This window comes from Eulemur rufifrons, chromosome 7 (assembly GCF_041146395.1).
Source record: "Eulemur rufifrons isolate Redbay chromosome 7, OSU_ERuf_1, whole genome shotgun sequence".
Lineage (NCBI taxonomy): Eukaryota > Metazoa > Chordata > Mammalia > Primates > Lemuridae > Eulemur > Eulemur rufifrons.
In genome coordinates, this window is record NC_090989.1 from 116,262,459 (window position 1) to 116,279,033 (window position 16,575).

The 16,575-nt window shown below is 47.0% G+C and overlaps 1 protein-coding gene across 1 annotated transcript in view; it reads right to left on the reverse strand.

The window, feature by feature from the left end:
• Positions 1–16,575, reverse strand: part of CLSTN2 (calsyntenin 2) — a 359,457-nt gene that overhangs the window by 67,175 nt on the left and 275,707 nt on the right. The window contains exon 8 of the mRNA XM_069472011.1: positions 13,294–13,415. Coding sequence (XP_069328112.1) covers positions 13,294–13,415 — 122 coding nt within the window. The remainder of the gene's footprint in view (positions 1–13,293; positions 13,416–16,575) is intronic.

Sequence of the window (16,575 nt, forward strand, 5' to 3'; positions counted from 1 at the left end):
TATACATATACCACATTTTGCTAATCCATTCATGAATCGATGGGCATTTGGGTTGTTTCCATATCTTTGCGATTGTGAATTGTGCTGCTATAAACATTCGGGTGCAGGTGTCTTTTTTATAGAATGACTTTTGTTCTTCTGGGTAGATGCCCAGTAATGGGATTGCTGGATCGAATGGTAGGTCTACTTGATTACATTCGAGGGTCCTTCTTGTGCTGGACCATGTGTAACTCTGTTTTGAGTACTTCTTGGAGAGCTGGTCTTGTCTTGGTGAATTCCCTAAGTTTCTGTTTATCTGAGAATGTCTTAATTTCACCTTCATATATAAAACTGAGCTTAGCTGGATACAGGATTCTAGGCTGGGCATTATTCTGTTTCAGAAGAGTGAGAATGGGGCCCCAATCTCTTCTTGCTTGTAAGGTTTCAGTTGAGAAATCTGGCGTGATTCGGATGGACTTTCCTTTGTATGTTACTTGATTCTTTCTCCTTACAGCTCGAAGAAGGGCCTCTTTAGTGGATATTTTGGTCAGTCTAATGACTACATGACGTGGTGTCTTCCTATTTGGTATGAATCTCCCAGGGGTTCTTTGAGCTTCTTGAACCTGTATATCTAGAGATTTGGCTAGGCCTGGGAAATTTTCCTCAATTATATCTTCAAATAGTTTATTCAACCCTTGCTTATTGTCTTCTTCACCCTCAGGAATGCCGATAACTCTGACGTTAGGCTTCTTCACGTAATCCCACATTTCTTGTAGACTGTGGTTAATTCTCATGTTTCTTTGTTTTAACTCTGTAACTGACTTATTTAATTGGAAAGTGTTATCTTCGATCTCTGAGATTCTTTCTTCTGTTTGATCTACCCTGCTCTTGAGACTTTCCACTGTGTTTTGTAGCTCCTTGAATAAATTCTTCATTTCCAGGAGTTCAGTTTGATTTTTCTTCAGTATTTCAATTTCTTTGGTGAATTTTTCTTCCAAGTCCTGGATCTTTTTTGTGGTTTCTTTATGTTGATTATCCATTTTTACTTGCATGCTGTTCAGCGTGTTTATGATCCATGTTTGAAATTCTTCCTGTGACATGTTGCTATTTGGAATCTGGTTTGTGTTAATTGGTGGTGAACTAGTAATCCTCTTTGAGGGTGAAGTTTCAGCTTGATTCTTTATACTTCCAGAGTTCTTTTGCTGAGCCCTTCCCATCTGGATGAATCCTTAAGATTCCTTCTTTCAGCTTTAGTCTGGAAAGGGGCAGGCCGTGAGCGCCAGGTAAGCTGCCTCCTCTGTCGCTAGGGGGAGCCCTTCGCGTGTTGTTCAGGGTTTTGCTACCTCCGCTGGGGGGGCTGCTCCTCTTCCTCTCCCGAGGTGGTTTCAGTCTCTCTCTGCGAGAAAGACAGTGGATAGGGGGAGGGGAGCGGCGCCCTCGTTTGCCCAGCGCCCCAGCTGCTGCAGTTCCCGTGGGCGATGGTCCTCCCCGCCCCAATGTCCGCAAGGTCCACGCTGGACTCTCTCGTGACTGGGGAACCACTCAGTGTTCACACAAAGGCTTAGCTCCTAGTCGGTCCGTGGACTAGGGAAGGGAGCCGCCCGGTACCCAATCACTTCACCGGGTTTAGGGTGCAAAACCCAACAATGGCGACCGCCCGTCTGCAGCACTGTCACTGGGGTTGAACGCTCAGCGACCGGCAGAGGCCAGAGGAGCCGAGACCGGGAGAACCCAGCCCCGCCTAAACGAGACAGATCGGCGTCTGCTCGAGCCGGGAGGGAGGCAGCCCCGCAGCCCGCGTATAGGAGACAGTTGCTAGGCGCCTCAGCCGCGCACAACGCACAGCGTTCTAGGGTCCAAAATGCCTCCCGCCAATGTCTCCTCTGCAGAGCTCACGTCTCCCGCGGCAATTCTGCGCCGACTTTGGGCAGATCCCCAATTGAGTGGGTGTGGAGGTCAGAGGGGGAACAAGATGCTTTCCTGTGGGGCTGAACCCACCCCACTCTCTGGTGAGGTGGGTACAACCGCCCCGCGCTCCCTTCTCTGATGACCCTCCGCACTCTCTAGTTTTTCGCGATGTATTTCCCGATCACCTCAGTCCTTTCTCGCTCTCTCTCTGTCCCACACTGATTCTCCGTGGGTTCACACCTCCATTCTTGTGGGGGAGTGAACCTCTAGCGTTGTGGCAGTCCGAGACCCATGCCTTCCACTCCGGGAGCACGAATCCAGGAGGTCACCACCATTCCGCCATCTTCCTCCATCTGAGTATGGTCTTGAAAGATGAATAGGTAATCGGCTAGTCAGATGGTGGAAACGGCTTGCCTGCCTATGGCACACTGTGTTTTATTCTTCTGAGCCATGCAGGCAGGTTCCCAGATAGCACTGTCCAGTGTGTCTGTGCCATTGGGAATTGCACAGCAGCAAACTATCTCTGTGAGTTTCTGCTGAGATCAACAAAGGAAGAAATATATGAAGACTTGGTGGATACCCAGTTCTGCCCAGCTATGTAAATCTTCTCAACAAGACAAGAACATAATGGGAAACAACATGAGCTTTGGAGAAGGATGGACTTGGTCCAATACCTTAAGCAAATTACTTAATCTTTTAGAGCCTCAATTTTAGTATTTATGGAATGGAATTAAGATTTAAGTTCAAAAGGAACCGTATAGCTTAGACCTAACATTTGTAAATCAAGAGTTTAGGGATTGGCACACAATAGCCTCTCCAAAAATGCTAGTTTCCTTCTTTCCACTCACATGTAATATGTTAGTGGCTAACTTTGCTATTCTTGCACCCAAGGCCACAAGGAATTAGTATAATCACAAGGTTTGTCTTTTGACTCCCATTTCTGTTGCCTAAGGGAAGCTACCATCGTCTAAGTAACCAAGGAACGCAGTAGCTGCTTCATAATGAGGCCTTCCTTCCTTCTAAATATGCACCGATTGTCAAGGTGATGGAGGAGGTTCATTATTTGGAGGCACAATTAAAGGGCACTTCCTTTAGTTAAACTAATGAGCAGTAAGTGCAGCAATATTTGCATGTTTAGACATTAAGGATGGAAACAAATGACTTGTAGGAGATCGGGAGTAAGCAGAGATGGTGGCGCAAATTAATCTCACTGCTGGACCTCCAGGGTTATTGCTTTTCAAGACTTCCTCAAAGGACTGGTCTTCCCTGGGAAGTCAGCTCCACTGTCTTCTCCTGTTTTATGGGATGAGTGGCCCTCTCAGCACCTTTCCTAGGGAGCAAGCTGATCTTTGTTTCAAAATATGCTAAAACAGGATTCCTGATGAGCTGAACTTGGAATCTGTTTCTGGATGGATATCCATGCCCAGTTCTAAATGCTTAGGTTCTAAACATTGGGGATATTGGCATATTCTTGTCATCTTGAATATTCACTAAGGTTGTAAATTCCCCATTTCAAGAGTGGTGCCTTTTCCCCTCTTGGAGTTTCTATGTTTTGAGATCATCTACAAGGTTCTTGTACTTCTCAGATGAGAGATGAGGAGAGCATCCTGCTATGTCTCTTGTCCTTCATCCCTAACCCAGATGCTATGCCTAAGCTGCAAGATTTTTGTTAGAATTTTTAAAGAGTACCCAGCACGAAGTAAGAACTTAAGTAATGCTGGTTCCAAGTCTCCTTCTCACTGCACAAGGACTTCACAGTGGCTAGTGCCTTTGTATCATGTCTCCTAGGGAAGGGAGATTTGCATTGGAATTGGCCATTTTATAGTGAGATTCAATTTTGCCAATTTCTAAAACGTGATTCCTGATGAGCTGAACTTGGAATCTGTTTCTGAATGGACATGCATGCCCAGTTCTAAACACTTAGGTTCTCAACACCAGGAATATTGGCATATTCTTGTCCTCTTGGATATTCACTGAAGTGAATCAATCCACTTTCCATCGTGTAGAAGTGGCAGAGAAAACTATCTTTCATATAAAGAAAGCAAATATTTGGCTTCTATGCCAAGGAGAAGTCTCCCTCCCCTCCTACCAGCACCAACCCCTGGAGAATACTAGAAAGACAGGAGCACGACACAGCCAGTGCAGTGACTGAGTTCATGTTGCTTCCATCGGGACCACTTCATGAAGTTTTGAGCAACTTCATTTATTATTGAATACGTTATTTGATTTCCTAAGCATTTTAATTGCGTTAACATTCTTTCTTTCTTTTTAACAGTAAAATAACAATCTTTTTAATGTTGACATTATTTCCTTCTTTTTAACACTGATTTTAAATATGCTTTAGGGATTATCTGCTGAAAACATGCATTCGTTGCCTTTGGGCAGATGTACAGGCTACAACGCAAATAATGATTTCACAGGAGCAAAAGGAATTGCTGAGCAGGTGCTTGTCAGGGGAAGAGAGACCAGAGAGGAGCCAGGTCTGCCAGTAGAGGGAGAAAGACATAGAATAATTAGTATCTTTGATTTGTTGGGATTTAACGGTTGTGTGGCCTCAGAGTTCGAGTGGGGACGCGAAAGCAGAAGTCAGTGATATTGCAGCAGGGAAAGAATGACATCCCCACAGCTCTGTATTCACTGAGAGTTTGGATTCTCCTTTAGCACAGGCTCTTCAGAAGAAAAATAAAAGAATATCCTTTGAATAATAATGCAAATCTGAGAAAACCCTGAAAAATCAGCTTTTCAAGCAAATGGCTCAAGATGCACTGCTAAATCAAGCTATGGAAACTCTCAGCGGGTTTGCAGAGAGTATGCCCACAATAAGACACAAATGGAATTATCTACTGATCAGATTTTACTATTGTTAGGTATGCAATAAGTTCCACCAACATACAGCAACACTGATCTGCACTTTGTTAAACTTCTTTCCTTTTATTTATTTCACTTTGGTCTCTTGGTGACTTCCTTCTTTTAGTTGTGGTTTGGCCTCTGGAACTCTGCAGAAGTCTCTTTCTTGCCAGTAATCATAGCAGTCACTATTTGTTAACTGCCCGTTACAGATCTGAAGTTTTGCCTGTGCTGCAGGGGTGAGCTAGGGTAGACAGTTCATTTGGAAAGTGATTCTAGGGAGAAGGAAAGATGAAGTGTAGAGAGTAAGTCAGGGAAGGAGGAAAAGGCAATCCAAGGCGGCATTGTTAAGGTCATCACTGTGTGCAGTGGGAGCTTCTCTCCACTGGGACCCCTGAGAAAGTGAGGGTGTTGCCCAGAACTGCTCCTCACCTCTGAGAAGGGCTGCTCTTGCACCCCTTTTGGGACAGAAGGTGCTCCCAAGAGCGATAACACTGCCACACTTCCGGACTGTGCTCCCTGGAGCCAAGCAGGCTCACGCTGCCTAGGAGGAGGCCCTGGGGCAGACAGCAGAAAGGCACAGTGGTGCCCCGGGTGCCCTGCACGAGGGACTGGCCGGCTTAGCCTGGTTCCTGCGCTTCAGGGAAAGGGCAGATATTGTTTAGAAAATCTAATTCTCATATCAGTTTTGTCAACTTTAAGCTTGCAGGTGAGGCTCTGTGAAGAGAAAGAGAATTTTCTGTTTGGTTAGCATTTACAGAACCAATCACAGAGGACTCAGAGTTTCTTCTTTAAAAACAAAAATTTCCTCTTCCACGTCTCATGGCAGGTGAGGAGACCAGGCAGCTTAGGCTAGAAGAAGAACATGGCTTAGAGAAAAAGGAAAGGCCGAACTCAGCCCCTTGGGAATCCTAGTCCCAAGACTCGTGAAGAAGCCAGCCTGGTGACAAGCCAGGAGCAAGCAGCGAACGGGCCACGAGGCAGAGCCTCTTTCTCCCGCCCTGCCAGGGCCCATGCTCCAGGGGAGGGCTCTCCGGAGACCTGTGGCAGAGGAACCACACACTGGTGTACAGAGAGTCCACGTGTCTGCTCAGAAACCCTGGCCCAAGGTCACCTCAATAAGGTGTGGGGAGATGAGAGGTGGCTTGATTTATGGGCCTGAGGCAGCTCCCCAAGGCTCATGAGTGATGTGTTAGTTTCCTATTGCTGCTGCAACAATCCTTACAAACTTTGTGGCTTAAAACAGCACACATTTATTATCTTGAAGTTTTGGAGGTCAGAAGTCCGAGCTGAGTTTCACTGGACTATTGTTGAGGCGTTAGCAGGGCCGCATCCCTTCCGGAGGGGGCACCAGAGGATCTGTCTCCCCTTCTCCAGTTGCCAGACTCGGCTGCGTTCCTGGGCTGGTGGCCTTACATCACTCCGACCTCTGCTTCCATCTTTACCTCCCCTTCTCCAGCATAACCCTCTCCCTCCCCACTTACAAGGACACCTGTCAGCACATTGGGCTCATATGTAGCATCACAGGAATGGAAGAAACCGTATGTACTCACTACTAAATTGAAACTTATAGATCAACACTCATGTGTACATATGGTAGTAAAGTTCGACAGAAATCAAGCAGGCCGGCGGGGGGGAGGAGAGGATGGGTAAATTCACACCCAACAGGTATGATGCACACTGTATGGGTGATGGACCCACGTATGACTTTGACTCAAACTGTACAAAAGCAATTCATGTAACCAAAGTGTTTGTACACCCGTAATATTCTGAAATTAAAAAAAAAGGATAATACAGAATAACCTCTCTATCTCAAGATCCTTAACTTAGTCACACATGCAAATAGCTTTTTTGCCATATAAGGCAACACATTCACAGATTTCCGGGATTGGGAGGTGGACATCTTTGGGAGTCATTATTGTCTCTGCCACAGAGGCTACCAGGGGGCCCAGAGGTGCCCAGGTAGGGCAGCACGCCATAGAGGTAATCAGGGCAGCCGCACAGCTGGGACCTGGGGCATGACAAAAGGCTGCCGCAGAGGGGCTTCCAACTGGAGGAGCGCGGCTCGGGTAAGGGCCGCAGTGCCGGGTGCCAGCACGTCGGCACCTCTCTCAAAGGAAGCAGAATGAATGGGCCAAGTATGTCAGCAGCCACCTTTCCAGAAGCAGATGATTCAGCCACTGCACAGTTCTGACCCCAAAGGACCTAGAGTGTCCCATGTGGGTCTGAGAGCCCTTCTCTGCCAACACCATGCAGCCATGGAAGCCACCTCTCCCCGAATGTTTAGAAGCTGTCTTGGAGACAGAAAGAGGAAAGGAGAGGGACTCCGAGAGGACTGGGGGCTTGTCAGGGAGCCCATATGTATATTACAGAGACATAAAGAATCTGGGTTTTCTTTGCACATCCAAGTGAGAGGAAAGTGAGAGTATGTGGGGAGGGTATCCATGACCCTCCCCACATACATTATTTACCCAGAACAACCTTGTAAGATGGCATCTTGGAAAAAGTCATTTGAGATTCTGCCTGAAAGAGAGAAGAAAGAGGTCCTAGGCATTCTTTCCCCTCTGTTTAGGACATCTGTTCTTAAAGGAACGCGGGCCTTACTGAAGGCAGGGGACAGGCAGGGATGCCGAGCAGGGTGGTGTTACTGCGTTGGAAGACACATGGCCAATGCACCCAAGAGTTAGTCTTTAACAGCAGAATTAGAGTGCTGACAATGCCCAATTATTTTGCTCATTAGGATGACCAGTCTGAACTGCACTGACCATTCTCCAATTAACTCCTTGGCACTTGGCTATAATAATGATTGAACTAATCTATTTGACTCTCCGTGTGGCTGAATGAGCAGATGCAAGTAAACTGACTCTGCATCATTCTAGCACTCTTTCCTCACCAAGAATAAAGGACTTATTCACTTTTAGTTTCTTCCAGGAGCTTTAGAATTCTAAGCAAGTAGAATGGATTTGACAGGCAAAGCCTGTGGCCCAAGACAAATGTGCTCAAATCCTGGCTCTGGGGAACGTGGGCCCGTGGCTTGCTCTCTCCTTTGTGTTAGAGAAGGGATACCGCTGTCGACACCAGCGGACCCTCTGGGTGTGCTGAGGGGCTACTGGGGACCTGACAAGCTCCCCCATGCAGGGAGTCCAGCATTCTCTATGGGCGAGGGGCAGGGGGCATGGAGAATGGGACATGTTTACAAAAAACAACCGAGTCTCTTTTAAGAAAAACCAAACTTCTCAAATAGACATGTTATTATGTAGTTTTCTTGTATCAAATAATAGTTTTGTTTTAATCAGTAGTCTCAAACTGGTGACCAGAGGGTAAAAGTGGACTGGAGAATGTTTTTTGGCCTGATGATATCCTTTTTTAAATGAGAAAATATTAACAATTGGTATATTTTACACGGAGATCTGATTTCCAACTTCTGAACAACTGGAAGTGCAGCACCGGGCATGGATTCTTGTATGGTCTAGAGCTGTGTGATGGCTGAATCTTTATTTTGCCACTTTATTTTAATGTTTTTTGCAGCTAAATCTTTAATTCACCCAGTCAGGCATCTGGCTCACCCAGCCAGGTATCTTTACTCATTCTTGCTGCTTCTTCCCACCCACAATTGTTAGCGCTTGGGATTCTTGCAGGAGAATGGTCCCCAGGGTACATAAACTGGGTATAAAAGGGGCAGGGCCCTGAGCTTCCCAGGGTAGAGTTGTGCCTTCTTCTCTCTCTCCACGGTGCCTACTATAGGTTCTGGCATAGAGAGGACAATTGGCCGACTGAATGAACTTGACTTTCATATCTTATGCTCATTGGATTTTATCAGAGATGCACTTATTTTCCTCATATGAGCTGGGGCATCTGTGCTCTTGCTGGTTGATTAAGGCTGTCACTCAAGCTATATCTTCCCATAAGGGGAGCATAGAGTAAAGCATCAGCAGATTCCCCTCCAAGCACCGACAGGTCCAAAGGGAAGATCATTAGAATTTGCGACACTGAGTCAACCACGTCCAAATGATATTAAAGCCAGGAGGAGCAGCAAATTAGTAAACTTTCCTGTGTGTGCTGGCAGCTGGGCAGTCTCCTCTGCTCCTCTCTGGGTAGGCATATAACTCACTGCAGGCTCGAGGGGTTTGTATCAGCGGATCATAAGTAAAAATCCCATTAAAATGATGTTTTCCTCATCGTTATGATCACTTTAGCGAGATGCACTGGATTGTCAGAGGCATCTCCTGGAGCTGCCTGGTAATGGATTTACCTGGCTGTCCATCACCTTGGCCAAGGCCTGCTGAAGTGTGGGACAGAGGGCCGGGCTGACAAAAGCACCCAGTGCCTCTGTGGAAACCGCCTTGCTCCCTGGGCACTCCTGAGGTGCTACGTGAGAACCATCCTGCACCCCGCGACTGGTTTCAGTGCTGTGAGGAGCTGGCTATTCAAACACACCTGTCTGGGGCTGGGTTTCCTGGCCTGGCTGTGGAGGCAGGAAGTGGGGAGACCCTGGCTCTAACACAGCTCCTGCCACCAGGCCCATCGAATGACCTGGCCGGAGCCATGTTTGCTTAAACTTGATAAATTTGATGGCTGTCATACTAGCATTCTTCGCATTTGCCTACCTTTAACACTGTCAGTCTTGTGCTGAGTAGCAGATGCTTCAGCCTTGGCCCATTCCACTGGGGATAAAGAACCAACTCAATACTGTGTTGTAAGAAGCCACGTGGGATTCAATTTCCACCTGTTCCTCCACACTTGGCTTCTAGTGCCTGCCAAAGTCTCCTCCTTCTGCCCCCATGCCTGTGCCCTGCCACCACCAGCGCTCACATTCCCTGACAACAGCCTCCTCTCGCTGCTGCTCTGCCAGCATGGCTGCCTGGGCTGCGCTGCGGAGCACTCCACGTTCCGCCCACTCGTTCCTCCCGCCAGCGGCTTCCCCAGGCTTTTATCCCCAGGTCCAGGTCAGGTGTCCCCAGATGGGCTCTCACAGACTCCCTGACCTGGCCCCCCGGCTTCTGCCCCAGTACATACTGCATGAGATTGTAAACTGTTCATGTGTTTGTTTGATTCATTATCATGGAAACTCTAGAGAGCAGAGACTCCTATTTTAGCTGCTGACCCAGCTAACCAGCACAGAGCCTGGCACACAGTTTGTGCCCCGAATAAACTGCTGGATAAAAAAATCAATGAGTCCTCATCAGGCATTGGCACAGATATTATGCTCCTAGAATTCCCAAGGCGGGCCAGGAGTTTAAATAACAAACAATACATTAGACTGGCTGAGTTCTTGCTGGACAAAGCCAGAAAGTTCTGTAAGTTACAGATAGCGGAAAAAAAAAAGGTGGTAAATCTAGTAAGATCTTGAAATAAGATATCAAAATCAAAGATGAACAACATTTGAGATTCAGAGAGTTAAAAATGGCAACATTTAAGAATTTTTAAATGCTCAATCAAATGAATCAAAAGATCAGTTAATCACCAGGAGGTTTTAAAAGATTGGATTTTTTCCTCTCTCCCTTGTTCTTCCTCCCTTCCCCCACTTCAGCTCTCCTTTCTTTTGATCTCAACATCCATTCACCATCATGCAAACATTTACTGGGCCCCAGCCATGTGCTCAGGCCTGTAACACACACGGAAGAGCTGGAGATGAGCAAGACCCTGTCCTGCCCTCCTGGAGCTCAGCACAAAGTGAGCAGGTGGGCAGGACAGATGGGTGATTGTGGTACCGCAAGTCCTGGGTTGGAGTTCTGCATGGAGTCTGGGGAGCAGAGGGGAGAGGTAAGTCCCCCAGCAGGGTGAACCAGGGTGGCTTCCCAGGGAGGAGACTCTATCACGTATGTGCATTCTGGACATCAAGTGATTTACACCCAAGACGCTTCTGGTAAGGTTCTGTCTATGCAGGAAGCCTAGTGAGGAGAAAGGGATCTGTGGGCTGGACTATATGTCACACCGGATTGCTAGTATGGGTGTTGCCAGGGTTTCCTACACTCTGCTCACTAGGGCTCCCTTCAGGGGAAGGGCAACTGTCCAGGTGAGCTGGGGCTTTGATCATCAGTAGGCTGTCTTCAAATTTTTAACGTTTATTTCTTCAGTAGAGGAATACCATGGACTAAATTGTGTCTCCCGCTACCTCACCAAATTCATATTTTGAAATCCTAATCCCAATATATTTGGAAATAGGATCTTTAGGAAGCAAATAAGGTTAACTGAAGTCACAAGGGTCAGGCACTAATTTGATAGGGCTGGTTCCTTACAAGGAGACTGGACTCCAGAGCTCGCGCTCTCTGCCACGAGAGGAACGGAGACGGAGGCCCTCCCCGCGCCAGGAAGGGACCTCTCACTAGGGACTGAATCGGCGGCACTTGATTTTGGATTACCCAACCTCCTTAACTGTGAGAAAGCAAATTTCTATTGGTTAAGCCACCCAGCCTGTGGTATTTTGTTACTGCAGCCTGAGCAGAAGTAAGACAAGAAGAAGACAGAGCTTGAGCAGAGTGGAGATTTGAAAACTTTACAGGGTTTCATCAAGACTATGGATATTTTGCATTTCAGTGATAATTCTGATCTCTAAATTTAAAAAAATTAAAATTTGAAAGTATTAATTAGCAAGCTCATCAAAGAAGCAGCATGGCATAATAGGGCAGATCCTAGCCATGGTTTGCTGTGTGACCCTGAGCAAGCCATGGACCTCAGTCTCCTGCCTCGTTTTACCCACTGGGAAGGACTGGCAGAGATGAGAGAATGGTCTCCCACACGCGGCGTGCCTGGCACAGAGCAAGCATCAATAAATGGTAGTCAATGAGATCAGAGCAGTTTGGAAGGTGTTCAGTGAAACTCAGTCCTTCCTTAAATTCACCACTTCAGGAACAGATTTGAGAAATGCTATATTCATTGTATCTTTATCTGTAGAGCCAGAATTCCTTCTTTACCTATTTTTAATTTCCAACCCCATGACTTGATTTGCTGCATCAGTGCTTCTCAATCCCATCTTAGAAAATGCCACAGGGTATCTATAATTATCTCAACCACTATAGCAATGCTCTTATTTTAAAATCTCTCACAATATGGAATTTATTTTAATTCACTTGCATTTGTGTTATACATTTTAAAACATCCCATAAAAGGCATATGGCACGTTAGGACATAGCTGAGAGGTTGCTGAGAAATAAAATAAACAATGCCAAGGTTTCACAATTCCTGCAAGATCCAGAACTCCTACCTCAGAGGAACATATACTAATCCAGATGCCAGATTTTTAGAATCCTGGGATCCAGCAGGATGAGATTTACTGGCAGTGGATTAGGCAGTTGTCACGGAGTTCCCCCAAACATCTTTTGTATCAGCCCAGCATCCTTAATCTTGCCATGTTGCCTGGAGTTCCACCATGGAGAGACCCCTGGGGTTGATGAATCTTTGTTTTAAAGAGCATATGTGTACTTCTGTGGGGATGAAATGTGGCAGCAATCATTCCCATCCCAATGGAAATTAGTTCCTTCCAGAATGTTTCCCAGTAGCACTCTGAGATCAGCCCCCGGGGGCTGGGACTTAGGTGAGGCATAGGGAGAGGGTCGTAGGTTAGAGACTAGTAACAAGGAAGCCGAAGAGAAAGGATTATGGAACAATCAGGCCCCGGCAAGTTGAGGCAGGTAATACACACAGTGGACTTTAGAGGAAGAAAAGAAAACTGAGGGCCCGAGGAGCGCTTGGCTCAGGAAAAAAATGAAACGAGATGCTGGGGCCCCAGGCAGGAAGGGTCACAGAATGGGCATCGTTTCATCTGCTTCATGAATCAGCATTGACTCTTCAATCCCCATTCTCTAACTGCTGCCATTCTCCCTCTTAATAATTTAAAACCCTTTTTAAAAATTAGCCCTTAGTCCCTTTCAAATCTAAGTGAAGGCAAACTCTAGGCTTGCTGCACGGACACTTCCTGGGGGCACAGCCACCCAGACAGGTGGGTGCCACCCCAACCATCTCAATCCTGCACAGCGCTTGAAAACAGACCCTTCAAAACTTTGGTTTCAAGCCAGACACTTGCTTTGTCATTGACAAGTATGATGCAGTGGCCCTTGTGATCAAAAGTCATGAGGCTCTGGAGTGAGTCACAAATTTTTCCACTTCAAAAAAGTGCTCTATGTCACTGCTTACTTCAAAGTCCTCAAGTCGCTGTTCTCAACCTCTTGTCATCCAGAGGAGGTAGTAGAGCACCAAAGGAGAGATGCGGAGCATTTATGATATAAAGACATGCTAGCAAAGATCATAGCCTGGGCCTGGGGATCAGGAGAACCAACTTCCATGAGCTCCATGTGGATCAGATGGACAAGATGCACATGGACAGGTCCACTGACCCACAGCATCCCAGCGGGGAAATGTGGTCCTGCCCCCCGCCACTGGCTTTAAGGAGGCAGTTTCCACCCAGATTTTAAGACACTGTGTGTCTCCCTGAGCTGATTTTTCCAAAAACCAGCAAGTGGCTAAAACCTTGAGGCCTCTCCCCACTGCCATCACCTCTGGGTCAAACCGACCCTCCCTGCAAAGGCGTGAGTGGGGGCCGGTGTGAGGGGAGTGCCATACCTGGTCCAGCTTCCAGTGGAACTCTGCAGGGCGAAAGGTATCAGCCTGGTCGAAGTCCTTCCGCAAGAGGAAGACGAGGCGGCAGTTGTGCACGTACAGGGCATAGTGATGCCGGTTCATTTCTGAAAAGCAGAATGAGGATTTGGGGAGTGACAGAATCCCTGTGTCAGTCTCCATCACAGGAGTCTCGCTGCTACATCACCTAGCACAGCTCAAAGGACAAAGGAACGTGCATTCCCGTCTTCTCATTTACAACTGGTTCTGATGATCGTTCTAGATTAGAACACACATGGTGGAGCTCACTGAAATGGGGAGAGGAAAACCCACAGCAAAACTTTTGCTGAGAAGCCATTGGGGCTTTAAATACCAACCTAACTTACAGTCAGATACTGCATCAGACCCAGGGTAAAGATTACTTAGGTTAACAAGCTCTGTATTTTTGGTTACAAATGCTTCTGGGAGGGTTGGGGGACTCTCTGCCAAGCACATCAGCCACTCTGGGCTCCTTTAACACAGTGGTTTCTCCTCAAGTTCTGGGTTTTCATTTTATTCATCAGATTTGACAGCAGTGACCACAGAGCTCGTCTCCTGTCTCTACCTAATTTATATTAAGAGGAGCTGCCTCACTTTTAGCTGCTGGGAGGAGGGGGAGATTGATTTTCCAGCATTAGACATAGTTCTGTGACTCTCCAAAGCAGTGAATAAATTTCCCTCCCCATATGCAGACAATCAATGGGAACTTTTCTTCCCCTGATATGAAACTTCCTTTCTTGCTTAGGAAATCTTATGTCGTGGATCCCAGCCATGATGCCTGTAGCCACGAGACACTGCCAATTGGCAGAAGAGGAGCTGTGCTTTGGTGCTCAGAGAACTCACATTTACTACATGACAGCACACACAGAGAACGCCCAGGAGGAACATGCTCCATAAATGTTGGGAGAGTGAGCAGGTGATCGTGTGTAGTGGAAGGAACATGGGCCCTAGATTCGAAGAGAATGTGGGTGGAGCTGTATCTTTGGATGATGTTGGGAGAGCCTCAGTTTCCTTAACTGTATTATGACAGGGATGCTGGATTATCCTAATGTGCTATAAGAACAGGAAACTGTGATTGATTTCCGTACATCCTGCACAAACCTTGCCTATGAAGTTTGGGTGGGAGGAATCAACACAATTCCACTTTTAGGGTGCTCCCGGCCTACAGGCTCACGCAGTTGCCCCGCCGTGGTGACTGGTTCAGGACCCATGCCCACAGTCAGCAGTGCAGGCCATTTCCCCGGCCTCAGGGCTTCGGTCAGGTATTGGCAAGTGACTCAATTCAGGCCACTGAACGGGCACTTTTCTTAGTGGTTCTGGGAAAGAACCCATTTCTCTTTTAGCAGAAAGAAAACAGAAGAGACACTCTCTTTCCCTCAAAAAATTGTCTTATATCATTGGGAAGCTTGAGCTGCTGCAGCCATATTTGCTCACAAAAAGTGGATGCACGTCTGGGCACGGATCTGAGAAGCTGCTTGACAAGGGCCAGGCCTCGCGACCCTACCTTGGTGATAACTTTGAGCCATCACAGCCCTGGACGTTTTCAGTTACAAGAAACCCACATTCTCTTTACTGCTTTGAGTTTTTGGTTATGTGATGTTAGTTTGATCTGGACTTTCCATTCTCTGTAGCTGAAAGCATCTTAATTGATACAATGAGGGAATGTGTGAAAAGCATCTGCCCAGAACAGATGCTCAATAGCTGTTACTTATTATAAGGACTATTACGCTGCCTCGTGACCACAACAACATGACAAAGCAGAGTCAGAAGCTGTTTTCAGGAAAGCATCACCGTTCTTGAGAACATAACCAAAGAATGGTGGGAAGGGGAGTGGTCAGGTGCCAAGCATGGCACGACTGGCCTAGGCCAATGTCTGGGTGACCACTCAGCCTCTGGGTCACCAAACCCTCCTGGCCCAGTTATGGGGATTTTTCTATGTATTTCTTGTCCCCTTTTCACTGTGTAACTGATTTTCTGTAGTTTCTGTTGATAACTGTTAGGAAATATATAAAGAAAGAATTTTTGCCTGTAGTTGGATTTGGTGTCAGGAGAGGTTGGGGGCAGGAGGTGGAGCAAGAGGAATGAAAGAGCAGACCTCACTCTGCTAGAACATCATCTGGTCTAGGAGGTTTCTCCCTCCCTCTACCTCCCCTTCTCTGGATTCCTGGTGCCAACACACATGCCAGGGGACCTGGCTTATCCAATGTGTTGGGGATGTGATTTGCTCAGGAATCAACTTCATTTCTTTTCCTGTCCTTAGGTATTCTTTGTTGAAACCTTCTTCCCTTCTCTTTGTTCATGTCTCTGGCAAATCCTAAAGCCTTCTGGTCACTCTCAGATATTAGAATAGTCTTGAAGGGTTCAATCCAAATCAAACATCAGTCTCTCACCCAGTTAAAAGATATGCCCCTCCCCTCCCATTAGTTTTACCAAATTAATGGCAGCCAACAACAGGGAAAGGATGGGGTAACGTCTTTCATTCTTCTTGTTCCATATTCTCATCCCCCAACATCCTCTTAGCTCCAATCATGGTCAGAGGTAGGCAAAGGCAGCTGAGCAGAAGAGAAGTGTAAAGTCTCTTTAAAAAGCTGGTGGAGATTTTCATTTTCACATGGATACTGAAAGTCCTCTGTGGTGGCAGGTGTCTATATATGGCTCCGTCATGGGTGCATGGATTGGTTTTTGGAAAGGCTTTGAAGAGGTCTCTATGTTGTCCCGCTTATCTGCCACGGCCCCAGTAAGGATGGCTGTAATACAAATCTTTATGAAGGAATTGATATAGTAAGTGACACGGTCCCTTTCCTGATGGCTGGGACATGTGTGCCTGCCCCAAACCCACCTTTGTTGGCCCTTACCTCTCCATTCCTGGTGTGAAAGATGCTCTTCCCAGTTGACTTTTCATGAATCCTCCTCAGCCCCTGCCCTTTCTCAATAATCCCCTCCTGCACACACATCTGCCCCTGCTGCTGGGATCCCCTCCTCCTGGCATGCAGCCCTCTGGGCTCTAGCTTTGCACAGTTTTGGATGCCCATTTGGCCCACAAGAACAAAAACACCTGTATTCTGTGGGGAACCTGTTCTCACTGCCTCTTTCTCCTCACCCTACCATTGAGGCAGCTCCAGGCTGCAGACACCCTGGGCAAGAGTCAGGCCTCAGCTTTCATGTACCCTAAACTCCTGGGAATATGAGTCAAACTTTCCCAGGGTTTTCCTGGGCTCTGCTGTTACATCAGCCTGGAGCAGACCCAAG